General features: G+C 44.4%; 1 protein-coding gene across 1 annotated transcript; it reads left to right on the top strand.

Annotated features, from left to right (window-relative positions):
* The first annotated feature begins 3316 nt into the window (after positions 1-3316).
* Positions 3317-26451, top strand: KBTBD11 (kelch repeat and BTB domain containing 11). Its single transcript, XM_015859342.2, has 2 exons — positions 3317-3644; positions 18746-26451. The coding sequence occupies exon 2, from the start codon at positions 19250-19252 to the stop codon at positions 21032-21034; it is 1785 nt and encodes a 594-aa protein (XP_015714828.1). The 5' UTR covers positions 3317-3644; positions 18746-19249; the 3' UTR covers positions 21035-26451.
* The last annotated feature ends 654 nt before the right edge of the window (positions 26452-27105 follow it).

The raw sequence follows: 27105 nt of genomic DNA, 5'->3' as shown, positions 1-27105 counted from the left end.
TGCACCCAATTACACAGAATCACAGAATTGTAGGGGTTGGAAGGGACCTCTAGAGATCATCAAGTCCAACCCCCCACTAAAGCAGGCTCCCTACACCAGGTCACACAGGTAGGCGTCCAGGTGGGTCTTGAATATCTCCAGAGAAGGAGACTCCACCACCCTCCTGGGCAGCCTGTTCCAGTGTTCCGTCACCCTCACTGTAAAGAACTTCCTATGCTGAAGTTTCATCCCGTTACCCCTAGTCCTATCCCCACGCACTACTGAAAAGAGACCAGCCTCACCACTATGGCTCCCACACCTCAGGTATTTATAAACCTGGATCGAGTCCCCTCTCAGCCTTCTTTTCTCAAGGCTAAACAGACCCAGTTCCCTAAGTCTCTCCTCATAGGGGAGATGCTCCAGGCCCTTCACCATCTTTGTGGCCTTTGTGGTCCTAAGATGGCCCAATTAGCAGGGTAAATGATGGAGCACAGACCTGTGCCCAGCTCCATGCCCTTGCCATCATGGCTGTGCTATGCCCTGATAAGATATGGGCACCTGTACATGCATCTGGATCTAGATGCTTCTGGGTGTACCTGTCATGAGAATGGCCTTCAGCTCTGCTGCCCCTTTCTCCACTGGAGCCATTACAGTCTGAAGTCTTCAAAGAAGAAGAAATTGGGAATCTTTTGTTTATCCTGATGTGGATTCAAAAGTGAGAATGCTGCCTATTTTGTCTCCAAGTTTAGGTGCAATCTTCCTATTCCTATTTCCATCATAGTGCCTACTGTACACTGGGACAATTCATTTCTCAATTCAGGTGTTTAAAATTAATCATTTACTACTATGTCAGCAAGACTTTACAGCTAATGGAGAGAAACAGGCAATATCAAAGGATGACTCAACTCATCCTAAGATATGATGTCTAAGGTGAGAAATATTGCCCTCCAGACATGTTTATTGCAGTACATTAATTATAAGTGGAGCCTCAGTGAACTCAAGCTGCAGGGAAATCACGGGACCAGAACTAAGAGGATTTCCACAGATTTTAGCACCATCTCCAGGTGCACTAAGGACTGCAAGACTAGTTGATGAGTGGTCCTATTCTCTGTGGGACATTCCCAGCCTATGAACCACAGAGCAGCAGTAATTGCAAAAATATGCTAATATGTCACCATGTGTCAGCTAATAGACTGAATCTGTTTACACTCAGAATCATAGAATCATAGAATTACCCAGGCTGGAAAAGACCTTGAAGATCATCAAGTCCAACCACAGCCTAACCAGAACCCTAACTCTAAAAACCCTACACTAAATCATATCCCTGAGTACCACATCCAAACGGCTCTTAAACACAACCAGGGATGGCGATTCAACCACCTCCCTGGGGAGCCTATTCCAGTACCTAACTACCCTTTCTGTAAAGAAGTTCTTCCTAAATTAACTTAAAGGTTTGAGGACAAATGTTCATGGAGGACTGGAAAGAAACTTAAGGAAAGGGCTTCAGGCTGGGGTCCAGCTTCCAAAAATGGAACAGAGGTTGTTTTACCTGATCTACTTCTGACAGCGCTCCATGAGGAGAGGACAGAGAATAAAGTCTGCACAGCCAAATGCTACCTGGCTTCTCAGGCTGGAACCTCTGTAGAGTTCACTGAATGGGTCTTTTGCTGGCCCCAGTCACAGGGCAAGGATGACCCCTAAATACACATAAATATGCTACCTCATAGCCACTGGTTGTCTACAAACCATTCTCAATCCCCCAGAGCCCAAACACCTCTTTGTAAACACAGACTAGAGTGCGATGTGATGCTACGCTTGATGAAGAGCTACACAAGTTCTGTAGTGCTTAGAGTCATCATATAATCAGAAAGCACGATCTTAAATGATCCCAGGTATGATGCTGTTGGCACAGTCTTGCTAATGAAAACAGAAGTGAGACTTTTGAAAATCGTTCCCCAGGCCTCTATCTGTTGTCCAGTTTCGGTGTCGTTTTGAAACACATAACATGTAAAGTCACACCAAAGAGCAGGAAGATTGGTTCCTGATGTCAGAAGAGTCATTCTTGGCAGACTGCAGTGGATCTGCTAGTATCACACGGAAACTCCTTCCAACGAGCCAGGAATGAAACCTTACACAGTAATAGATCCATATAAGAGAAGAGCAGGAAAATCAGGACTATGCATAAGACTTCTGTTGTAGCACCAATTATTCTAAAACCCCTGCAACATTGTATCATTACTTGTTCACCTTAGGGCCAAGAAGAGCACTCAGAGAGGAGACATGACCTCAGCTTGATAACTAGCATTAAGCGCTGCACTTAAGTATGTGCATAAAATGAGAGGAGCCAATGGCTTCAAGAGGTTACGCTTATCCAGCACTGCAGGCAGGAGCTGCGGTGCCCTAGGGACAGAATCATAGAATGGTTTGGGTCAGAAGGTTTGTAACAGAGGCGAAAAGGGAGAGCAAAGGGACACGGTGACTGAGGAGATACCCAACTTTGCTCATCACCATCGTCACAGAGCAGAAAGATCCCTGGGGGTGCTCAAGAATAGGGTCGGTGTGGCACTGAGGGACATGGGCCAGAGGACCTGGTGAGGATGGGCTGGAGGTTGGACCTGATGATCTTAGAGGTGTTTTCCAGCCTTAATGACTCTAGGAGTGTGTAGTTACAATGGTGGCACGGCCAGCACAAGGTGAAATGGAGGGATGGGCTCCTTGAGAAGACAGAAGGGAGCAGCTCTGCTCAGGAAAGGGCTGGAAGCTGCTGGAGAGTCCAACAGGACACTGGAGCCAGAGGAGAGGAGAAAAGCTGTAGAGAAACAAGGCTTTAGAAAAGCATCGTGGGAAAATGATACGTTGTGAAAGCGATGTGAAATATCCGTGTGGTGTTAGTGGTTGATAAAGGCTTGGAAACGCGGTTTCGGTCACAGGGTTAGTCTGAGAGCAGACCCAAAGCACACGCAGCGTGACCAAAGGGCTCCATTTCATTTTCAAGAAACTGGGAAACCTCTGTAATTCTGAGAGCCTCGATTAGAACCTCAGCCTTGAAAAGCTGGATAAAAATGGATAAAATAAAAGACCCAAAGTGCAGTCGAACGGAAACCACCTGGCCCTTGTCCAGCCGTTTCAGCCGACCGAAACGCAGGGGCAGGGAAGCTCCCTCTGCCCTATGGGCCCAGAAGCTGAGGGGAGGGCTCCCGAGGCGGCTGGCAGACGGGGCCTGGCTCGGTGGTGTTAGTGCCCAGCGAGCTGCCCGCCGGCCCCGTCCCCTCCTGAGGGCGCCTCCACAGGGGAGTCCCCTCAGCGCGGCCAGGTGGGGCCGTCCCCGCCCCTCGGGCAGCGCTCCCCGTCCGGCAGCGGCGGCTGTGGTGCGGTCCCCGCCTCACGCAACAGGTCAGCGCCGGGAGCTGTGCCTGGAAACAAAGGGAGCCGAGCGCGGTGCGGCACCCGAGGAGAGCGCAGCTTCTGCGCGGCTTCTCGCGTTCAGCCATTTGCAGCGCCCGGCAGCGCCCCTCCGCCCACCTCCCTCCTCCTCCCACCGCGTTCCCCCCTCCCATCTCCGCTGCCGCAAGCTTCGCCGTTCCGCGGAGCTGCTCTGCAACGCCGGGCCCGAGGGGTGGGTAGGCGGCGGGCGAGCTGCCTTGCCGGGGCTGAGCTGCCTAAAGGTAAGCGGAGCGCTGCGCGGTGCCGGGCCCGTTCGGTGTCCCCGGGTGCGGGGAGGGAGCCGGGCGGTACGCGGGATGCGGCCCCGAGGAGCCACGGATGGAGCCGCGGTAACCGCGTTCGTAGCGGGGATTTGGCGCACGGTGGGGTTTGAATCGCGCTGAGCTTTGCCATCCGTCCCCATTAATCCGCCTCGCTGCCCAGCCCTGTGCGGAGATGCGTAACCGGCGGTACGGCGGCTGCTTCCCGATGTAATAAGTGTTCTACTCGATGTGTGCGTCCACACGGCTCTGTAGCGACAGAAGTGAGGTCCCACCGAATGTGTTTGGTGTGTGCGGTCAGCAGGGTGGTGGTAGGTTTGAGCTTTGAGCACCGCAAAAAGCGGCTCCCCAGCCTTAGCTTACACGTAGTGCGGAAAATGACAGTCGGTGTTACGTTGCACAACCAACTTCTCCAGCTCAGCGAGGAGAAAAGCTCTCTAGAAATACCGTTCTGTGAATCTTTTGGCACGGCAGTTAAAGCGAGGGATAGAAACTAGTACAGAAAGCTGGAAAATGTAGGGCAATAAAAAAAAATAGAAGAGCAATAAGGAGTAGAAAAGCAGTAAAATAGGGCAAAATCCTTTTAATATGATCTGGGACGCTAAAGAATGGCCTCCATATTTTTTTTTTTTTGTATGTTTGTTTGTTTGGTTTTTTGTCGTATTTAACTGTATGTATCCCAAAAATGAATTAAATGCTTATACATAAACTACAGTGTTGCAGTACTCCCTGGTTTACAGCTGTGGCCACCTTCTCTGCCTGTGCTGTATTCCCGGAGCCCATCCCACGCTGTATATTCTCTCTGTAATTAGGATGTGTGCTGCATGCCAGCAGGTCCTCCAGCCATCCAGCACTGATGGCATTGTCTGGTCAGGACCCATGGAAGTGCTAAAGCCCAGCCCCGTGCTGCCCAGTGCCCCTCGGCCTGCAGGTCCTGTTCCTGGCAGCAATGGCATCAAACACAGGATCACACTTGGAGCTGGGGTTTGCAGCTCTGGGCCTTTGATGATTATTAGAAAGTCTGAAATCCTTAATAGCTTCCTTCCTTCTTTGCTTACATCACCTTTTTTTTGTGCGTGTGTGTGTAGCAAATAGTCCAAATAGGCGGGCGGAATGATTGTTTGAAACATCAATCAATATTAGATTGCTGTTGTTTGGCAAGTGCATTCAATGAAAGCCATTAACTGGCTTTACTATAGTAAAGCAGGATTATAGTATTTAGGGCTAGCCCGGGTTACCTTAGAGACGGCTGTGGTTAGATGACTGGATCCAGATCTTGCCTACTGGGGGCTCAGCATCCTGCAGTATCCTGTTGCAAGGGGATGTTAAGGGCAGCTGGCTGCTAAAGATGGCTGTAATAAAACTTGAAAGGAAGCAGTGCAGTTTCTTTTAGAGCAGAATAAAAGTTGGTGGTGGTGGTGGTGTTCATTTTGATCTATGAAGGTCCTGCATGGATTTTGCTGTTGATACTTACTGAAGCTTTGCAGGACTGCAGTTAGGAGGCTGTTTCTTTCCCAAGAGCAGAAGCTGAAGAGTTATTTCCTACTACTTTAGGTGCTTGGAAGCACACGTTTTAGATGTTTTCATTGTGCTTGATCTCACTGGCCTTCTTGGGACGTGGTGGTAGTTAAGCTGCTGCTTTGTTTTTTGCTGGAATGGTCGCCTGCCAGTGTTTCTGTTTTACTTTTGTCCTGAGTGTTGTTTTGTCAGAGAACAGGTGTGATTTATTTATTTTTATTGAAGAGGAATTACTTTACAGCAGTTCAGGGTCTGACAAGCAGCTTAACCTGATCTGTGGCTGAGCCCTCATAAAATGAGAGAAGACCTTGTTCCTTCCCCAGCCTGGGCCGAGAGAGATCCTGCCTTGTGCCAGTGAATGGATGGAGATTTCACCCTCCTCCTACAGCGACCCGACCAGTTTCTTGTCTTAGATTTTTCTTTAGTGTTATGATTGGGGCTGGTCCTGTGTTTAGCATTTAAATCTTCAGCACTGGGACTATAAACAGTTGTGCTTTTTTATTAAGCAAATGGGATCCTGGGCTCCATCAGGAGAGGGGTGGTCAGCAGGGATAGGGAGGTGATTGTCCCTCTCTACTCAGCTCTTGTGAGGCCCCATCTGGAGTACTGTGTCCAGGTGTGGAGCCCTCAGTACAAAAAAGACATGGAGATTTTGGAAAGGGTCCAGAGGAGGGCCACGAAGATGATCAGGGGGCTGGAGCACCTCCCAATAGCAGGACACGGGGAAAATGGTTTTAAGTTAAAAGAGGGAAGATTTAGGTTGGATGTTAGGGGGAAGTTCTTCACTAGGAGAGTGGTTAGGCCCTGGAACAGGCTGCCCAGGGAGGCTGTGGATGCCCCGTCCTTGGAGGTGTTCAAGACCAGGTTGGACGGGGCCCTGGGCAACCTGATCTAGTAAATGTGTATGTTTGGTGGCCCTGCCAGGCAGGAGGGTTGGAACTATATGATCCTTGAGGTCCCTTCCAACCTGGGTCATTCTGTGATTCTGTGATTAGATGGTGGTGGCAATCCTGTAGTCTTTCTCTGCCCTCCTTGGTTGCTGACCAGCAGTTTTGGCTTTGAAATATGTGGTCGCTAATCTACCTGCTCATACAGCTGTGTGATAATACAAACAAGCGTAGGCTGCTTCCTTTGTTCTGCAGTGCACATTTCCATCCTTACTCCACATCAGTGAGGAGAGTGGGGAATTCATCATCAGTTAAGTCAGTTTATTTTATGCAAAACAAGCTGAAAAAAATCCAGTGGTTTCTCAGATTGTGCATAGGAAGGGGAAGAGAGACATGTCACAGAAGTGCTTCTCAGGTGCACTGTTTCACAAGCTGCCATTGCTGTGCCTCTGGCTCACACAGCCCAGCTGACAGCCTTTGTAAATCCACGTGGAAGCACGCCAGAAACTGCAACCTTTCCTTATAGATCACAGTATCACACAGTATCACAGTCTCGTGCGGGTTGGAAGGGACCTTAGAGATCATCGAGTCCGACCCCTGGGATTCGAGCCTCTGTGTAGCAGAGCAGCACTTCTACCACTTGCGCCACAAGGAGGATTTGAACCCGGGCCTCAGGTGTTGCAAGCAACACTTCTACCACTGCGCCACGGAGGCACAATCCACATAGATCCACTTGAGTTGGCCAAGCAGCTTCCATGCTGTGGTCTATCGCAATGGGATTGGCATTAATAAATAGTGCTGAAATTATTTTGCACGTACACATGCACACAGTGCATACATGCAACAACAAAAGCTGTTTGTTGTTCCTCTGGATGCTGACTCCCCCAGGAATGTTTTGGGAGCAGAGTGAGGCTCCCGAATGGGTCCCTGCTGCTGGAAGGCTCCCAGACTTGTGGCTCATTTTGGACTATCAACCTGTCAGAGATTGGCAGTGTTGTGGGTTTTTTTCCTCTTCTCTCACCCTTGGAAACAGTTCTGCTTTTCTCTCTTGTAAGTAAATGGGAAGAACAGGCCCTGAGAGCTGGAGATAAACTCTGCTTTCTGCAACCTATTTTTTAGTGTTGGATGCTAAGAAGCTAATACCAACCCTTTGCTATGGGAATGGCATGCTAACAATAAATGCTCTGATTCACTCAAAGACAAATCTCGTCGTGGGAGAGCTTTCCTCTTAGCCTGTAGTTTTCTTTCATCTCTTCTTTGCTGCACTCCTTCAGTTCCTCAGTTCAATACAAGCTACTGTACACATTTGTATTTACAGTGTGGGAAATCCTGATGCTCTTGAAGTTAATAGTGTGGGGAGCCTGGTGTAGGCTCAGTGTGGGGAGCCATGGGAGACTGTGGGGCTCAGTGTGCCCCACAGTGTGGGGAGCCATGGTGTAGGGAGCCTGCTTTGGCAGGGGGGTTGGACTCGATGATCTCTAGAGGTCCCTTCCAACCCCCACAATTCTGTGATTCTGTGTAATAGGAATTTTTCCTTGGCTACAATAGGGGTGGGATTTAATGCGATGAGAGACTCTGCCCTTATCAGAAACCACTGTGAAAATGATACAAAGTGGTTAGCGCAGAGACAATGTTTCTTGTTTAATGATGACTGATAATAGGGTCTTGAAGGTGAAAGATGATCAGGGGGCTGGAGCACCTCCCCTATGAGGACAGGCTGAGGGAGTTGGGTTTGTTCAGCCTGGAGAAGAGAAGGTTGCGAGGTGACCTCCTTGCAGCCTTTCAATACCTGAAGGGAACTTACTCCCAGGAGGGGAGTAAACTCTTCGAAAAGGGCTATAATAGCAGGATAGTGGAAATGGTTCTTAAGTAAGGAGGGAAGATTTAGGTTGGAATGTTTAGGGGGGAAAGTTCCTTTACTAGAAGACTTGGTGTTCAGGTCCTGAAACACTGCCCAGGTGACGGTTTGGATGCCGCCGGTCCTTGGCAGGTGTTCAAGACCAGGTTGACAGGCCTGGGCAACCCTGATCTACGTAAATGTGTATGTTGTTGTGGGCCGCTAGGCAGGGGGGTTGGAACTACATGTGATCCATTGAGTTCCGCTTTCAAACCGAGGCTGAATTCTGTGGATTCTGTGATTCTGTGAAGGATTTTGGTTTTCACTGAAAAGCTTTAGAGTGTATTGCTTGGTGAACTTTGGAATTTGCCACATGTAAGATGGCTGCACTGTGGTACTGGAAAAGGAAGGCACAGACTGCTCATGTCTGTTCATACTGTGATGTTCATAGGTGCTCTTGGTTGGTCAGGATGAGGTCTGTATCACTCTGATCTGCTTTCATGAGGTAAGATCAGAAGGTCTTTGTTACGGGCAGCAGAGTTGCAAGTGTCTGTCAGACTGTTCTACTCACACCTTCAGAATCCTGACCGTGAAACCAAGCACCTGTCTGCCTCATGTTCTGACCTAATGGCCTTGGTTCTTATTACTTACTTGGTCTGGTCATCTTCAGCTCTGTCCAGGTTGTTCCTTAACAAACGCAAGAGTAACACCATGGCTGCTGTATCTGGTGCAGATTTAACCATGTATGTTAACAAGGCTTTATCATATTGCACACAAAGGAGGTGTTTGAGTGGTAAACTAGGCAGACACGCTGCAACTTTCTCCTCTGTGTAAGGAAGACAGAGAGCAGATGTGACAGTCCCAAGGTAGCTGTGATCATCATCATCCTTCATGATTATGCTGCCAGTCTGTGTGTCTGTTCAGAAGGAGCACGAATCATTGGTGAAAACAGAGTGCTGGCATGTCAGCATGTATGAGAGCGCAGAAGATGAAAAAGTAAACTACAAAGTAAAGCATAGCATGTGTATTCCTTAAAGGTACCCACACTGACCTACTCAACACCTGATTTTTCAGCAAGGTCATTAGCTGAAACAAAGTAGTTCTATGGCCGTGGGATGGATTATTTGAACAGAAGACTGCTTTGACCTAATTCATCTAGAAATTGTTGGCTTGGTACAGGAATAAAATTCTTTGGCTTGTACATGCAGGAATAAATTAGATAACCAGGCAGTGCTTTCTGTGCTTTAAATTCAGGCTTATTGTTACAAAATCTGCCGCATTAAATGAAATATATATATATATTTATTGCAAGAAATAGAGGATTACACGACATTGTAAATGTCAAAGTTGAGAGATCAGTGCAGCTCAACACGCTTTGGCTCAACACTCAGTTCAGCTTATGAAGTTCACGGTATGGTAAAAAAGAATGTCATGCATCAAATGCAGAAAGTGTCAGGCTGTGAAAACAAAAGTGTTTTAATAGGAACCTGTTGTATTTCTGTGTCAGACTGGCCAGAAACGGTTCCCTTCAAGTAATGCAAACAGCACGCATCTCACTTAGTATTCTCTTCTTCCTTTGTTTAGTTCCAGCGATGACATGGCATAGCCTCGTATTTTGTTGAGCCCTCAATTTTACTGTAGCTGCAAGCACATTCCCATTGCTTGGTGGAGTCGGTGCTGATACTGTATGGGTATTTCTAGCCACAATAAGTTGCTAGTGACTCCAACATGTGTTTCTGCTGTGACATTAGGAGTAGTATTTTTAAAACCTAACACAAGCCAGGATGAACTGTGTCCCCAGAGAGCTTAACTAAGTCCTGCCCCACAGAGAATGATGGGAAGAAAAATAGGAAGTTCCCTGTCATCAAGGAACACAACCCTATATTCTTTTCTCCTCTCCTTCCACAACATTTTGATTGTTTCTCTGAAAAGCTGTAGTCTGAAGGAGGGTAGCTTTCCTCTTGTATTACATAGCTTGATTATTTGTGTGCTCATTTGAGGGGTTTTTAAGCTTGTCAGTTAAAGGAAGGAGAAGCAGCGTCATGATTGGTATCCTTTAAAATAACAGGTTTATTTTGGACACAATTCTGGGCTTAGACACCCAAATCAAGAGTTAATGCCTCTTAGTCACTTGTGTCAAGTGCTTCATCACCGTAATCTTCAGTATCTCTCCATTGCCTAGTCCTCTGTAGCTCTCGTGTGCTGGTTAAGGATCCGTTGTATTGGCACACTTCTATACCTTCATGCTGTGTGTCTGTGTGCCACAGACACATTGCAGGAGCTGGATGTGGATGGATCAGCAGTACAGTTCAGACATGCTAAATCCATTTGCCTCTTTCTCTGTGGGAGAATTAGGAGGTGCATCCCACCCACAGATCAGTTCTGTGTAGGAATCTGGCCCCAGGCCTGTACCATCTCCCTCTACCTTAGCCTGGTTTCCATGAAATAATAGATTAAAAATGTCAGACTCATGAATCACCTAATAATTCAGTTATAGGTCCAACAGTGTATTATACCAACAGTACTTCAGTGGCAGATGGATGTCTGTTCAAGCTAAATCTTTGCTTCCTTTCTGATTAGAGAGTATGGACTGTCACGTTGGACTATATTTTCCTGTCTCATCTGGCTCTTTGGTCTATCTCTGTTGTATTGCCATCTGTTGGATAGAACTGCCCTCAGAGTCAGCCTTTGCCACGCTTCAAAGCTATGGTTCATCTCTACATCTTTGAATCCAGTCCACAGGCTGCGTTGTGATAATGTCTACAGAAATTGAAAACTATTCTGTGAATCTAACTAGATGTACTGTGACTTTTAGCTGTGGCTGGAGTGGTTTTAACCTTCAGTTGCAAATAACATCTGGGTGGAAATAGCAAGGAAACTACATATGTTGTCAAAAAATGAGAAGGATGTCACATCATTCGCTGCATATCTGAAGGATCTCTGCATTTCTAAGCATCACTTACCTAATTGGCCAAGAAATCAATGAGCCTGTTCAGCCTAAAGGGGATTTTTTTTCCCATTAAGTACCTGACTTAGAGTTTGTCTGGAAGAAGTGATTTTATTATAGCATTCTCTTGAAGTTTTCCTGTTACTTTGCTTTTATAGGCATAAGTCTGAGAAGAATGGGATATTGTTGGCTGTCCTTTGAAGTGTATCATTACTTCTCAAGTTCTTTCTCAAGCGCAGTGATGATAGACTTTGATAGATTGCTGGTGCTTTCAGCTCTGTAATGCGTGTCCTTTCTGTAAAGATATTAAAAGCAAAATCCAGTTTTATCTTAAGCAAGGAATTTCATTTCATTTGAATTTATTGGCCCATCTTCTGTGCAGTTCATAGCAAGCGTGTTGTAAAAATTCAGTATGTTCACTGACATCAAATGCTTTTCTATAACACACAGCAAAACCTGAATCTTCTCATATTTCCCAAAATCTGTTTGTAAAAACCTGCTTGTTTGCTTGACTTGGCTTTTTGGTGCATATTCTCTCCCTCTTTTATTAAGTTCATCATTACCAAAGTGTTTCCAGAGACTCTGAATGTGTTTTGATTATTTATTTGTTGACAGCACTGTTTAATGCTGAAAAGCATTTCTGCAGTCAGAATTAATCGGACTAATTCAATAGCAGGGCTTTTAGTCATCACAAGCTGATATCTTGCTCGATGTCTTTATGCCTGGTGCATGGCAATATCCAGAAGTTAAAGTTAAAAAGGATCACTAGATCAGTTAGTCTGGTCATAGAATCACCAAGGCTGGAAAAGGCTTCCAAGATCATCTAGTCCAAACATCTACCTTCCACCAATATCTCCACACTAAACCACGCCCCTTAGTACAACCTAATAACATATCTTGAACATCTTGGGGTTGGTGACTTCACTACCTCCCTGGGCAGTCCATTCTAGTGCCTGACCACTCTTGTGGAGAAGGAATTGTTCCTAATATCCAACTTGTACCTCTCCTGGCACAACCTGAGGCTGCTCCATCTAGTTCTATCACTGGTTATGCAGGAGAAGAGGCCAACCCCCACCTTGCCACAACCCCCAAGCCTGTAGTGTTGCCTGGGGTTGTTGTGATCAGAGTGCAGGACTTGGTACTTGGCTTTGTTGATCTTGATCCCATTGGCCTCAGCTTATCAATTCAGCCTGTCCAGATCCCCCTGGAGAGCCTTCCTACCCTCAGGCAGATCCACAGTTCCTCTCAGCTTGGTGTCATCTGCAGACTTGCCGAAGGTGCCCTTAATCCCCTCATCCAGGTCATCAGTGAGGATACTGAACAGGGCAGGCCCCAGATGCCAACCCCTGAGGAACACCATTTGTGACTGGTTGCCATCTTAATTTTAGTCTTTTCACCACCACCCTCTGAACCTTGCTGTCCATCCAGTATTTTACTCAGTGGAGAGTGTACCTGTCCAAGCCACGGGCTGCCAGCTTCTACAGGACGATACTGTGGGAGACAGTGTCAAAGGCTTTGCTGAAGTCTAGGTAGGTTTTGTCAGCAGCCTTTCCCTCATCTAGCAGGAGAGTCTCTCAATCGCAGAAGGAGATCAGGTTGGTCAAGTGGGACTTGCATTTCATGAACCTGTGATGTCTGGACCTGATTCCTTGGTTGTCCTGCACATGTTGTGTGGTCTTTCTCAAGGTGGTCCTGTCAAACTTAATCCCCCCTGTACCCCAGAGTACCTTCCAGCAAGGTTCTTGATTGTAGAACACCTAGAGGTAAAGAACCTACCAGTTCTCATCTTTTGTTTCAGAGATTGATAGTGTTGGAATGAGGGTCTTCCTGTATCAAATCAAATGTCCAGCATCCAGCCTCTCACATTGACCACAATCTAGCATTAAAAGAAATGTGCAACAAGGTAAAAATGTGTATTTTCTCACAGAACAGTAATTTATCTTTGAATACTCTGATCACTTTTTGGCTCAGCATGCTCCTAAGCATGGCACAGTTTTAGTGTTTGGCTTATGTGTTCATTAATCTCTTCAGTTAATATCTTCCCTTTCATGAACCTCTTCTTCATTCTCCCTTTTGATTCATGCAAATTTTCAGCATTCACAATATGCTGTGGCAGTCTGTTTTTGTAATTTTCCTTAGTGGTGGAAATACTTTGTTTTGTTTAAGCTTCCACCCATTGGTTTGTTTAGGCCTTTCTCCATGAGCACCATCCATATGCAGCCCTTTCATGTATCCATACTTGTGCGCAGTCATTGAGTCACAAAACAAACATACCAAGCCCTGAAGAAGTGTGCGCACTTCATTTCTCAGGCTTGCATTACCTGTTCTCCCAGCTGCTGGCACGAGCTTCCTTCTCGCTGTGGCATGGAAGTGTATCTGCGTGGTGCCAAAGGAGGGCACACACAGTGAGGAGTTGGAGTAACTGAGTGCCTCTCTCTGAAGGGTTTTCTATAGTTCTTATGTTACTTGGTACTATCTATACAATCTGTACTCCTTCCAAGATGTAGGGCCTGGAATATCCATCCATCCATCCATCCATCCATCCATCCATCCATCCATCCATCCATCCATCCATCCATCCATCCTTCACTGTAAACCGACTAATGCTGTAGATGTAAAAATATCTTTCTCCCGTCTGTTGCTCCTTGTTTCCCAGTATACCCAGTTCATGGACTGCATTTATCCTTTTAGCTGTAGTGCTACACTGGTGGGTTGTGTACAGCATTTCATTTAATGTGGTGTTAGCCTCTGTCCTGATACAACTGGGTATACGATTGTATCAGGATATCTTATGCAAAGGTAACCAAACTTTAGCTTGTCACAGACATGACTACAGGCTCTCACCTTGTATCTCAATACTAATTACAAAGCTACTTCTAGAACTAGAGGGGATTCTGCGTTGCCATACCATTACTTCTGTAGTGCATTAGCAACAAAGACATCATCCCCAGTGATATTGTAACCTTGCAAAACCCTGCTTCTGACCTTCTTTTTTGTTAGACTTTTTTTCTCTGACAGATGATGGCTTGCAGTTAGAGATGACTTGTGCTTAACCTTTCCTAGCTTTGGATTTTGTGGGAGTGTTATTTCCTTTTTGGTGTGAGAACTCCAGAGAGACACCACTCCTCCTTAACTACTTCTGAAGAGGCTAAACTGGAAGGAACTAGAGAATGTTGCTCTCTACAGATATTGCTATTAAGAAAGCTTTTCTGTGGTCATGATGACTCTTCAAAACTCATGTATTTTTAGTTTGATTTGCCAGCTAGACTATCTGCTACATCAAGATTTTGATAACATTTTTATTATGACCGATTTCCTCTCCCCTGACCCTGCCAGATGCACTCATACCCTTTTTTATCCTCTGAGTTCCTGATGAGGAACTGCTACCCACATGTTTCTTGTGTGGTCTGTAGTTGTAAGCTGCATTTCTTAGATGCTTGTTTTTCATCTTGGTTGTATGAAAATGTTGCAGTGAAGAGATAAAAGGGTGAATACCTCCAGTGCATTCTTGGGAGAAAATAATTAAAGCACCTTGAGAGGTTACAAGGAAGATGCATATGCAACTGGAGTGTGCATATGCTGAAGGCATTCATTGAGTAGACAGGGTAAGGGAATGGGAATGCATTGCTGCATTCTGAGCACTCCAAATTTTAAAAATGGGGAAAGAAAACACCCAACAACACACCTATTCTGCAGTTTTCTTGGTGAGCTTTTGAAAGACAAACTTTTATTTTCTTAACTAGTGGGAAATTAAGCAGGTAGTTGAGGTCTAGAGTTTAAATTTCTAATAGTATGCAGGATGGCTGCCCAGGGGGGTTGTGGAGTCTCCTTCTCTGGAGATATTCAAGACCTGCCTGGACGCCTACCTATGTGACGTGGTGTAGGGAGCCTGCTTTGGCAGGGGGTTGGACTTGATGATCTCTAGAGGTCCCTTCCAACCCCTACAATTCTGTGATTTTAGGTGCCACAAGCAGCCACTTTCAGAGAAGCAACATCTCTACTTTCCAGATGTTTTCTCCAGTCAGGAAAAACCTTTAATTTTTCTGAGATTTCACAGACCTGCTCAGTGAGCAGGAGTGTAACAGACTATTTTTATAAAGGAGAAAACCACTTCATATTCAACTCCAGTCAGATTTTGCCTTCTCCCCAACTGAGTTGGTTGTTCTCAGTCTGCACTACAGTACTGGCCAGTTCTACTTTTAACAGCCTTCTTTCCGTTTTTAAAATAAACGCAAGGCATGTTTTCTCTCTTTTGATGATTGTGCCTCTTTGGACTCCTTAATCGTCTCAATCAGATGACTCCTCTATCCTGAGGGAATTCTCCACTGGGGTAAGATTTGGCAGAGCAAGTTTTTACAAAAGCATTTCCTGGACTAAGGTGGAGCAGAATGGCATTCTGTCAGATCTGAACTGGTCTGTGGTCTCTCGGGGAGGATAGCCTGTTAATGTAAATTAGAGTTGTTTATGATAGGGAAAGCTCTACTTTAATTTACCCTGTGACTGAGTCAGAGTGGTTTCCATTTGTGAACCAGTGAGCAATAACCCAATTCCTCCCACGTGCACACAGTCCCCAGAGAAAGTGGGTCTTCCTAAAGGACAGGGTTTATGTCAAAGGTTATTGGCACTGGTCAAAAAAAGAGAGAAATAAATAGAGAGAGAACAAGACAAAACAGGCATTTAATTTGATTTTATCAGAAGAGCTGCCAAATGAATGCCGTGCCAGGAAACTTTACCTGCAGCTCTTCAATACATTTCCTCTGTCAGGAAAAAAACTGTGCCTTCTTATCAAGTTCTGTTAACTTGAGTAAAGTCTCTCAGCATCTGAGGTTGGGGGCGTGCATCCAGGATATTGCAAGCAAGTAACTGCCAAGTCTGTAAATACAGTTTGTGTTTGTTGGCAGTTCCTCTGTCCATTAACATTACATCATCTGTAGGCCAAGCCCATGATAATGAAAACAGTTTCAGTCCATGTAATTTAGCTTCTGACTTAAAAGACCCCAGTATAAAAGGTGACATCAGTCCATGGATGCTATGTACTCTAGACAGCTTGCATCCTTTTCCAGTTCTTACCCTGCTTGCCAGTTTTGAGTAAAAATATTAGAAGCCATGTTGGTTTTAAGCCAAACTGTATCATCAGGAGCTCCAATCTTTTAAGAATCAGCAAGTTATCATATATCTTCCATAGCTGTAATTCTTGAATGCTCTATCAGCAAAAGAGCAATGCAACTTTTTGATCATTGTAGATAAGTTTGTTGTTGTTGTTTTTTAAAGAGAAAAACAACAAATCAGGTATTCAGTATTGTGTTTCCATCAGGCCCTTCCAGATTCCTCCTGTTTTACAATGAATTTGTGACCTTTTAACTGATCCTCAGATCAGTTGTGTTGCTCAGTAGCGGAAAGGTTCTGCAGCTTCTGTGAATTGTTTTTTCAACTTTATCTTTGTGTAATCCCTGCGCTTTGTTGGCAGCTAGATAAAGGTGCTAAGATTTCTAGAGCAGCCTTCAGTTTGTGAGTTACAAAGTCCTCCAAAACCTCTTTTAGCTTTTCTAGGTCTTCAGCTTCCCTATGGAGTTCTTTGTTGCCTAAATTGCGTGTGATTCTTTGATTCGAATCCACATTATGCTCAGCATGAATTTCTGCATATTTCTGGTAGTTAGCTATAAATATACCAGAAGACAATTTTGTACAGAATTCCTCTGCTTGCTATTAGCAAGCTGTACCAGCAACCCTTCTTCCTCAAAGTGATTGCTCAAGAGGATGTTAGCGCGGGTGTTTGGTAGGACTGTGGTGGGTGGCAGCTCTTTCTCAATAAAGTTGTAGTTACAAGGCAAGTTTCTAATCAGATGGATATCTGTAGAGGGGAAAAGTTGTGATTATTGTGCTCACAGAGGGTCTCACCCCTTTTGTTTTCATTGCCTGACAATGTTGAGAAGATTGCTTTTTCTATATGCCATTTTTGACGACTTCAGATGTTCTAATCGGTGATTTCCCTTTGAGATATGATGCAGGTAATACATGTCATCTTACATAGATAACCCTGGTATGGTAGTTCTCTGCTTTTGACCTCTCTCATTTGCTTGCTCCCATTTTGATTTTGGTGGTGTTTGCTTTCAGTCCTCTTTTATTGTTTCACTTGCAAAATCAAGAAGTAGGCTGAGAGGTTGAAGCTACATGTAGGAGCATGGAAACCCTGAGGAGAAGGTAGGAGAGAAGATAGCTCAAAGAAAAATCATGATGTTGACAGCAATGAGGAAATCATATTAGTACCCTTCAAATGTTAATGACGAGTGTGTCAGGCTGTCCAAGAATTGTATTGAGATACAAGTAGAATGTCAGCCCCAGGAAGAGGAGGCAGGCACAATATGTTTCAATTACTTACTTATATTACATTGATATTATACTGGTAGCAATTTTCTTTAAATAATAGTACATTACAGCTTGGCATCCTTGATGTTTTTCAGACTGTCTCCATTTGACATTTGTCATTTTGCAAGTATCACTTACAGAAGCTACTCTTGATCAAAGCTGATCATCAACACTTTGGAGATCAGAAAATGGATTAATCTTAGTGTGTACAGTATAATAAAAAATGTGGTTGAATAGTGAAGTTAGGACTGTGAAGACTCGTTTGAAAATAAAATTACATCAATAGATATGCTGCCCAGTTTAGAGTTATTAATAAAGCAATTTGTCTTTCACACCAGTTGCACATGGAGAATGCTTCATTTCTCTCCATCCTGGTAACTCTACAGCAGATAAGTCAGTAAAGCCTAACCTACCGAGTTAGGTTCTGGCCCTTGGGGAGCTTGCTACTAAGTCCATTCAGAGTTCATAAAACTTCGTATAAAGATCTTAAGTGCTAGGTTTTAAAACACCTAAATGAGAAAATGGTTGTGAAATCTGGCCTCTCTCGTAAGGAATTTTCAAGTGCTATTTAATCCGTGTAACAGTCTGAAAGGCTCAAAAAGCCAGAAGTCAAACCACAGTATTGATTTGTCCTTTAATTGAATGTTCTCAAATGTAATAGAAAGCCCTTTGCAGGGCAAATGCACAAGGCAAGTATGTAGGAGAAGTCTGATCTAAGTGTGGGTGTTTGGATCTCATGTCTGTGTCAGAGGTTTCCAGACAGTGTCATCTACCAATTATGTTTCTGAAAAGTTTCCAAAAGTTAGACTCATCCAACAGTAGTTTAATGAGATAAATAAGTAATCTATACTAAAGGGAAATTACAAGCTATAATTTGCATAGAAAGGACTTAATTTTCTTCCAAATTGAACCTGGTCTGCAGATCCTTGTTGCATGAAATCAAGTACTTTTGGACAATTTTTGTGTATTGTTTATCAAAACTCAAACCAAACCCAGGGAATTTGTAAACAAAAGGATGCTTTTTTATGTGGAATTCTGAAAACTGCATTTCTAAAATGAAGATAGACCTCGTTGGTGATTAGGCTAGCAGGGACTAACCTACTCAGAGCTTTGCTTTACAGCCTGACATTTTACCATTAATAAAAGTCTTGTTCTATTGTGATTTTTACTCTTTTCTGCTTTTTGTTAGCAGAAGTCTTAAAACTTGATCCAGGCCTATGAAGTTTGATTACATCTTCCTAAGGCATTGTTGCTGCGTCTGCTGTTATATATATGTCAGATTGCTTTTGGCATAAGAAAATAAACTCTTTGTTGTGTTTTATAAACAGCAAAAGTTGTTGAGTTCTGTTAGCGTAATTCTGTAGGGTAACTGTAACTGTAGGGTTCCATTGATGTGCTTTAAAAGGAAATATAACCTTAGTAGTCTTGAACTTATGGGAGGGCTGCGACTAAATCTGTTTTAAAGCTGATCAATTTTTCATGTTTTTTTGTTTGTTTGTTTTAACAGGGGGAATGCATATGAGGAGCAGTGATATGAAGAAACCTTCTTGAAGTTCATGTAGAAGAAATCTTGGCTTCTAGGATATCTTCCAGGACAAACTGCAAGCACTGTCTTCCCCTGAAGTAGCTGTACAAGATGAACAGGCTGTGATAATACTCCTAACTATCTGACTTGAAAGGACATGTTTCCAGGTTGCTCAGCACAGTGTGGGGTCCAGTTGCCATGAAAGGATGCTGCACATGAAAACTGTTTAAAATTTTCATATAAGAACAGAAAAAGCAGAACTGCTTTGCAGGCTATTTGAGGTGTGATATTTGTAAAGGGAAGACATTTGGGTTTTCATAGGCCGTGCCTGACTGAGGAGAAGCCATTGCTGGCTAGGCCACAGAAGCTAAAGGCTCCCCGATGTCTCCCAGCAGGTGATGGGCATTTCCGTGCGACTAAGGCCTGTCCAGAGCAGCACTGTGCAGCGCCAGAGCAGCTAGCGTGGCTGTTGCAGAGTGTGGTTTGATGGAGGGCAGCAGCACAGTGGAGGAGGAGGAGAGTGGGGCTGGGTCTGGAGCCCCACCACTCACCCTGTCCTCCCCCTGCAGCTTCAGCTCTTCTCTGTGCTTCAGCTCTGCCACCTCTGAGCAGGGAGCCCCATCACCGTCCTCTACTGGTAGCCATGTGGTGGAGAGCCAGTGGGAGCTCAACAGCGTGGCCTCAGAGTCGGAGGAGGAGGAGGCGAGTGCGCGGGAACCACCAGCTGGTGCACAGCCTGCAGGGCGGCCAGCTGAGGAGCCCGACCTTGTGATTGAGGTGTCAGGGCAGCGCATCCGGGCACACAAGTCAGTGCTGGCAGCCAAAAGTGACTACTTCCGTGCTCGTGCCTCAAGAGACATCCTGCGGGTGAAGGGAGTGAGCTATGGGGCGTTGAGGCTCCTCATTGACTATGTCTACACAGCCCGCATGGGTGAGGTGCGGCACGACAACCTGGCCGAGGTGGTGAGCGGTGCCCGTGTCCTCCAGATGCCTTGCGCCTTGCACTGTGCCGCTGAGGCCATGCGTGCTCAGCTGCGTCTTGACAACTGCTACCAGCTCCTCTGCCTGGCCAAGAAGCAACGACTGGCAGAGCTGCGGGAGGCTGCCTACCGCTTCATGAGTGACCACTACCTGGAGGTGCTGCGTGAACCAGGCGTCTATGGCCGGCTCAGTGGGGCAGAGAGGGACCTTATTCTGCAGCGGCGCCTGGAGGCTGGCCGGCGCTGCCTGTTGGTGGCTGAGGTCAGTGATGCTTTTGAGCGGCCTGGTGGTGGCAGCCGACCACAGAGCCGTGAGAGCAGCCGCCCACAGAGCCCCTCTTCTGTGATGTCTTTGGAGGAGAGTGGCTCCCTCATCCATTGTTACCATGAGGCCAGCCATGAGTGGAGGGTGCTGACGCGTCTGCCTGAGGAGGCCAATGCCAAGGGCTGCGCCATGTGTGTCCTCCACAACTACCTCTTCCTGGCAGGAGGCATTGCTGCAGGACCGGCAGGCAGCGAGCCGCGGGCTCGCCTCTCTGACAAAGTCTTCTGCTACAACCCCCTCACTGACACCTGGAGCCAGGTACGCCCGCTGGCTCAGCCTCGCTCACAGCTCAAGCTGTTGGCTCTGGACGGCTACCTCTATGCTGTGGGGGGCGAGTGCCTCTTCACCGTGGAAAAGTATGACCCACGGGCTGATCGGTGGAGCCCTGTTGCGCCCCTGCCCAAGGGAGCCTTTGCTGTTGCTCATGAGGCCACCACTTGCAATGGGGAGATCTATGTCTCAGGAGGATCTCTCTTCTACAGACTGCTCAAGTATGACCCCAAGCGTGATGAGTGGCAGGAATGTCCTTACAACAGCAGTCGTCGGCGCTCTGCTGACATGGTGGCCTTCAAGAACTTCATCTATCGCTTTGATGTGAGCAGTGGCCGTGGTGGAGAGCAGGGCCCAGGTGGCGGGACTAGTGGCGGTGTTGAAGTTTTCCGGTACAACACAGTGGCCAAGCGCTGGAGCCAGTGTGCCAGCTTGCGGCCCAGCAGTGGCCCCATCCAGCCCTTCCGCTGTGCTGCCTTGGGTAACACCATCTACTGTGTCAACCGGACCGGCACTCTCCGCTTCAACTTAGCCCAGGATGGCGAGGTGGAAGCAGATGGTGGGCTCAAGGGTACCTTTGATGGGGAGCTTCTCAAAGCTCCATTTGATGCTAAGGGCCTCCTCCTACCCTTTGTGCTTACCCTTCCAGAGAAGCTGGAGAAAGCAGGGGACCAAGAGGGTTCCCTCTCACTATGAGTGGCCAGCCTTGCTCTGGACTGCCAGAGGGCTGGTTTGCAGGTTTTGGGGAACACACAAATTCACTCCCACGGAAGGGACCCCCTCCAACATGTCTGCAGAGAGAAGGGGTTCCCCCCACCCCCTCACATGGTTTTTGTCTGGAAGTGCTTGGTTGTCACTTGGAGGTAACTCCTACTGTGTTTGCTGTGCTTTGTGTGAAAAGCTGAGCAAACCAGAGGAGAAGCTGCTATAAAAAGATAATCTCTGGATTATGTTTGTGTCAGTTCCTGATACTTTTTTGCACCCAGGGTTCTAAAAATTCCTGACAACAGCGTCGTAATGAAATGTTCTGGTTAGTATTGGTTGTGTGTCTGCATGTAGATGTGATCTGGGCAGGAGCCTCTTCTGCCACCTGTTTTCTTTGCTCTCCTGGATGATTCCAGGGGATAAGTACTGCTGGCAACATCGCTCAACTGTATTTGTTCTTATGTCAAATCAACTATTTCCTCTGCTAGAAAAGTATAGGAAGATCTTCTCAACAGCAGTGTTTCAGTGCAATAGATTGTTTGTGGAAGACATGGCACTGTGTGGTCCCAGGAATTTCAACTGCGATGATGTAACAGATACCAGACTTAAAGCTTTAAGCATCACAAATGTGTGCCGCATGTTCGTATTTGGAATATACAAAAAAAGAAAAAGGAAGTTTCTTGTTTAAAATGCGGCCTGTTATGGCACATATGAAATGATAAGTTCTTTATTTGAAAAAGGCAATGGTTTCTGTATAAAAAGACAGTGTTTTGTAACTTTTTTTATCAGAGATTTTAAATTATAACAAAAAATGGACTGAAGCTGTTTGGACTGTGGTAGATTTACATGACCATGTAGACCACTAGAGCTGTGGGAACTATTTTGTACTTCAACTACTCTTTAATTAACTGCAGGTCGAGGAAAATTAATCTAAACCAAATGTAAATTCTTTGAAACTGTCTGCAGACAGCTTAAATGTTTCTTTGTATGTTCAGTACCCCGTGGCAAGAGGCTTTTCCAACTTAATGCATGACCATCAAAGGAGGACATGGAAAACAGGAATGTGCTACACATGTTGATTTTATTGTGCACTAGCGTGATGTTGTTTCCCTATCTTTGGATTGAGAGACTGCTTTATTTATTTTGATTGACTGCTGTAATCAATAAGCCCTTGTCAACTGCAGTACGTGCTGATGGCCCATACTGTCATTGGGATTCCGAACCACTTGGGTGCTGATTGTGGAGCAGCGTCCAAACAAGACACAACACCAGAGAAATTCTTCTTGCCTGTGCAAAGTCAGAGCGTATGTTTTTTGTCATGTTACTTGGAACTGGAAAAGCATAAACTGTCTACATGGACACAAACTATACTGAAAAGGGCACTTGCATTTATTTTTAAAACTTTATATATATATGAAAAAAGTCAATAGACAGACAAGGCAAATGTTTTAGCTTTACTGTAAACCACTGAAACCTTTTCTGAAAAATAGAACCAGTGTTTTTACTATTAGTGATTCAGCCTGGAATTGTCATGGACTATGGAAGGGAGTTGTTTATATTCAAAGTCCTAGTATAGATTCATATTTTAGAAATAAATAGGGACCTTACATCAAAGGGCAGCAGATCTTTTTATGTTTTATTAAGATGTTTCCATTAGCAGAACATTAGCATTCTTATGTTATGGCTAGTTCCAAAGGGAGGCAGCAGGCTCTGTCCTAAGAGACGCCGTCTTTGCAGAAGACGGTAGTGAAGTTTATAGAGATTTCTTTCCTTTCCTTCCCAGATTTTTTCTTCCTGGTTTTTTTTTTTTTTTTTTTTTTTTTTCCTTCTCTATCTGTCCTGCATTTTAATACAGCTGATCTGTTTTGCTATCATTAGTAAACAGTGGTTTGGTTCTGACAGTTCTTAGCCAAGCGAGCCTATTCCCTGTGAGCTCATTAAAGCATCTCCCAGGTGGGAGCTGCACTTTGATGCTTATCTTAGCCTCACTGCAGGACAGTGCAGTGGAATTTAGTGCCACAGATGGTGAATTTGTTAGTGATTCGCAAAGAAACTGTTTTGTTGTTGTTTTGTTGATTTTTCTTTTTGCTGAATGATGGTCTTAATTCTTCAGTGAGAATGCTTGGAAATATTGACTCAATTAAATTTCAGTGTTGTAGCTTGAGCGGGAAAGAAAATGACGTATTTGCCTTCAGTATCATTTTTTACTTTAACTGTAGAAGGTATTTCAAGCTGTGTAGTGAAATACTTAGGTGGATATTTAAACTGAAGATGTAAGGGCTAGGCCAGGTTTTCAATTAGACACCACCACAAACACCCATATGTCAGTTCTATCTTACAGTACAATGTGGTTTCGTAGTTCAAAATATTTAGTAGTACAGTTTTTATGTTACAGCATAGTAGGGAGTCAAGCCAGCTTTGTCACTCCTATTAATTGGTCATTAATTAAGCATTCTCATTCTGTTAATGCATGGAAATGCTGCTAAACGAGTTGAGAATTCTCCCTGACTTGAGATGCAAATATATGTCGCAGACTTTGAGGAAGAAATGAAACACATCCTTTCTTCCAGAACTTGTTGCTGTATACCACAAAGAAATAGATTTGGAAATAATCTTTACAGCACTATGTGTTTGCCAAACGTGCGGTGGTTTGTGTTTTTGCTAGCTTACATCATTAGCAGAGGTTGTTTCAAGTGCCTTCCCACTCCGCTGTCACACAGTGAGAGCAGAGTCTGGTCTCCATTAGCAGCTGTCCATCACGCCTGTTTCCTTCCTACACTCTGCATAATCACAGCCCGATGACTGACTGCAGCGCTGTGTTTCAGCCCACATTTCCTAGTCTGTGGCCTCTCTTTTCTCCCTGCTAAGCCTGAGGCAGATTTGCTGGGAGCTGGTTTTTTTTTTTTTTCCTTTTTTTTCTGCTGCTTGCGTCTTTAGTGTATTGAAAAAATTAATGCTTGGGTAATAAAAGCAGAATTTTAGTAGACTTTGGTAGTGGAAGACCAGATGATGTGATACCCAGGAGTCACTGTTGTAATATGTTTGTATGGTCCAAACCAAAGTGCCATGCTACCCTCACACTGTGTCTATGTTTGGCTTTTAAAGCAGTTATTTATATAATTGCCTGAAGGCTTCTGCATTTGCATGGAACATGGAGACATTTGCTTTCTTAGCCTGCAATGATTTAACCCAAATCCCTGGAGGACTGGAGGACTTGGAGCTAATCCCTGCTCTCTAAATATTTGCATTACAATATAATACAATGTTTTGTACTATGCACTAGTTGGCTAAAAATCTCAGAATTGGTCCAAATAGGTGAATTCAAACCACCATCCTCACTGAGTGGTCTGAGACAAGCTGGAGGGCCATTTTCCTTTCTGCTGTTTTTAATTCATGAATTTCACAGTCTCCTCTCCCTCCTTTACCCAAGCATGCAGGAAATATTTTTTCTTTCCTATGGTACTCCTGTTTTCCAGGCCATCTTCCATAAGACATAGACTTGAATTCTCCTGAGCAGAAGAAGGACTGAGCTCAGGCCTCCCACATCACGTGTATGAATTCTGAAATCTGGATATTTGTACTAGAGTATTGGTACTGCATCCTACAGCTTCTTTCAGGGATGAATCTCATGTCAAACTTTCAAAAGCACATACAGGCTCCAACTACTGGATGGGTAAGTCAGGATATGTTTAGTACCAGGAGACTGCAGAGGTAGTTCAGATCCCCCTCAGGGTCAATGCCTTGGTTAAGAGGTGTGCATGGCATGGAAATGCTGGGAGCCTTCACTGCATCTAAATGAAATCCCTGCATGAATAAAGGCATGGGCCACCTCAGCAAATGCTGATTACAGACAGAAATTTACTATTTCCATTAACTGCATCTGTAAAAAGAATTTAATTACAGCAAAGCCATTGGTACAAATTCTGTTTACTCTTGGAAAATAAGTCAAAGGAATAATTGGCAAAAGAATAATCCTATTTGGTGAAAACAGGCACTGTTAAGCAACATGGGAAGGATGCTAATCGTACCCTACTAATGAATAAAATTATGCATCAGCTGATGTGAATTCTGTCCACAAAAACAATATCTTTGTAAACAAGTACATGGTAAAATGTAAAGAATGAATTATTCCCATGAAATCTGTAACTCTCCTGTGCTGTCTGGTTGGCTCTCAGAGTACTGTATCCCAATGTTCACTATTCATGAACGGCCTGTTGCTTTTCTTGCTTTATGGTATCCGTTCCATTGACTGCTCTATAGATGGGTTGCCTTTCATTACCACAAAGCTTAACGTTGGCACTGGGGTGATTTGCTTTGTGTCTGAACTGACGTGTAGTGCTTTCTCCTTGAATGAATCCAAAGGATTTAGAATTATCTTTCTTTGGGCTTTTTATTTTTTTTTAGTGGCGTTGCTCTTGGGAAACTTAAGAGAGCACAGGAAGGGAAATGGTAGTGCACTGGAGGAGCAGTGGTAACAAGCATTTAATGATTTTCTGTCCACCATTGTCCTACACATCAGATGCACACTGGACTGAAAAAGGTTGTCTCTGTGTGACTATTAGCAGTGTGATCCCAAGCGCTGCTGTAGCAAAGTATGTTTTTATTTAAGTATATTTACTGGCTCAACTCCTACTCTGAGATCATTTAATGAAGGTCAGTAGTAATTCCATAATAAAATAGATTACTGGAACTATTCTGAATTGTACAGCTACTAAAAGCAGATTGACACCCAAATTCAGTAAAACCGTGCACTCAGAATATGTAATAACACACTTTTCATTTGCTTTGGCTTAATGAATGCTGTTGTAAGAGCTGCTGGAATGAGCCCATCCAAATTAGGAAGCAGCAGGCTATTTTAGAGGCTCTCTAAGCTTCATAAATTACTAAGTGAGAGGAAATGGGAGAATGAGGAAGAGGGAGAACTGGGAAAGAAAAATACCTACCACGTATTCAGTAGAAATGAGTAGCAGAGAAGGGAAAACAGAGTTAGTGTTGAGACTGTGATGACTACATGACCAAATTTTTTTTCACGTATTTTTTAAGTAGTTTGAGTTTTTTGTCTATTATGTTGTTGGCCTTGTCGTTCTGCAATTCATCTCAAACAACCACAGTGTTCAGTAATCTGCTTTTTACAGGAGCTTTGTGCTTTGCTTTTAAGTTTTGGTGGATAAACCTTGGACAAATCTGTGAAACCATAAAGTAACCATGTTGATGCTGCCACTTAAAACAGGTTAAGTCATGCAAATGCTTTAGACACTGTTCACAATTCAGGTGAATTACATGTGTAACCGATGTATTAACAGTTCGTTTTCAAAGTGTATATAGGTAAGGTCACTGTAAAGCTTTTTATGTACTCCAACTTATGCTGTAATGAAATAAATACATATGAAAAGCTTACGCTCCCCTTAGAGGTTTCTGAGTAGCTGTTGGTTTTTTCTTTAGCATCTGTCTGATCAGTAAACAGTATTATGTGTGCTCTTATCAGAAAACAAAGGCAGAATCTTCAGGAAATCTTTTTGAGGCTGAACTAAAGTGAATACTTTTATTTCACCATGCCCTGAATATTGGGACCATGAAGTACTCAGTAGTGAAAGCACTATGTTTCAAGTACGTATTTGCATAAACTCCAATTCCATTGGTTTTTGTTTCCTGTTCTGTTTTTTGTTGTTTCTTTTTTTTTTTTTTTCCTGGAAAAATGTTAAAACATTTCCTTGTCAGTGTTATGTGTGGATTTTCCCAGCGTGCCCTCCTTTGCTATGTCAGACATTGGATTTTTGGCAGCAGAAGATTTACAGCAGTGTAAGTAAGAGCAGAATCAAGCATAACCTGAGCTTAGTCTCCTACTTATTTTCTCATCTATTAATTTGCTGAAATGAAGTCACGGAACCCTTTTGAAAACTCCAGGATTCACAGTGAGACTCAGTGGAGTTTGACAAAGCAGGATAAGTCAGGAACGACTTAACCATATGTCTGAGGTTGACAGAGGAGTTGTTTCATTAAGCCCCAGAGTTTCGATCTGACTTATTAGGGATCTATTTAGGATTAAAAAAAAGAAACAGCTT

This window comes from Coturnix japonica, chromosome 3 (assembly GCF_001577835.2).
Source record: "Coturnix japonica isolate 7356 chromosome 3, Coturnix japonica 2.1, whole genome shotgun sequence".
In the NCBI taxonomy this organism is placed as follows: domain Eukaryota; kingdom Metazoa; phylum Chordata; class Aves; order Galliformes; family Phasianidae; genus Coturnix; species Coturnix japonica.
Note: the sequence above shows the minus strand (reverse complement) of the source record. Positions and strands in the feature narration are given on the sequence as shown.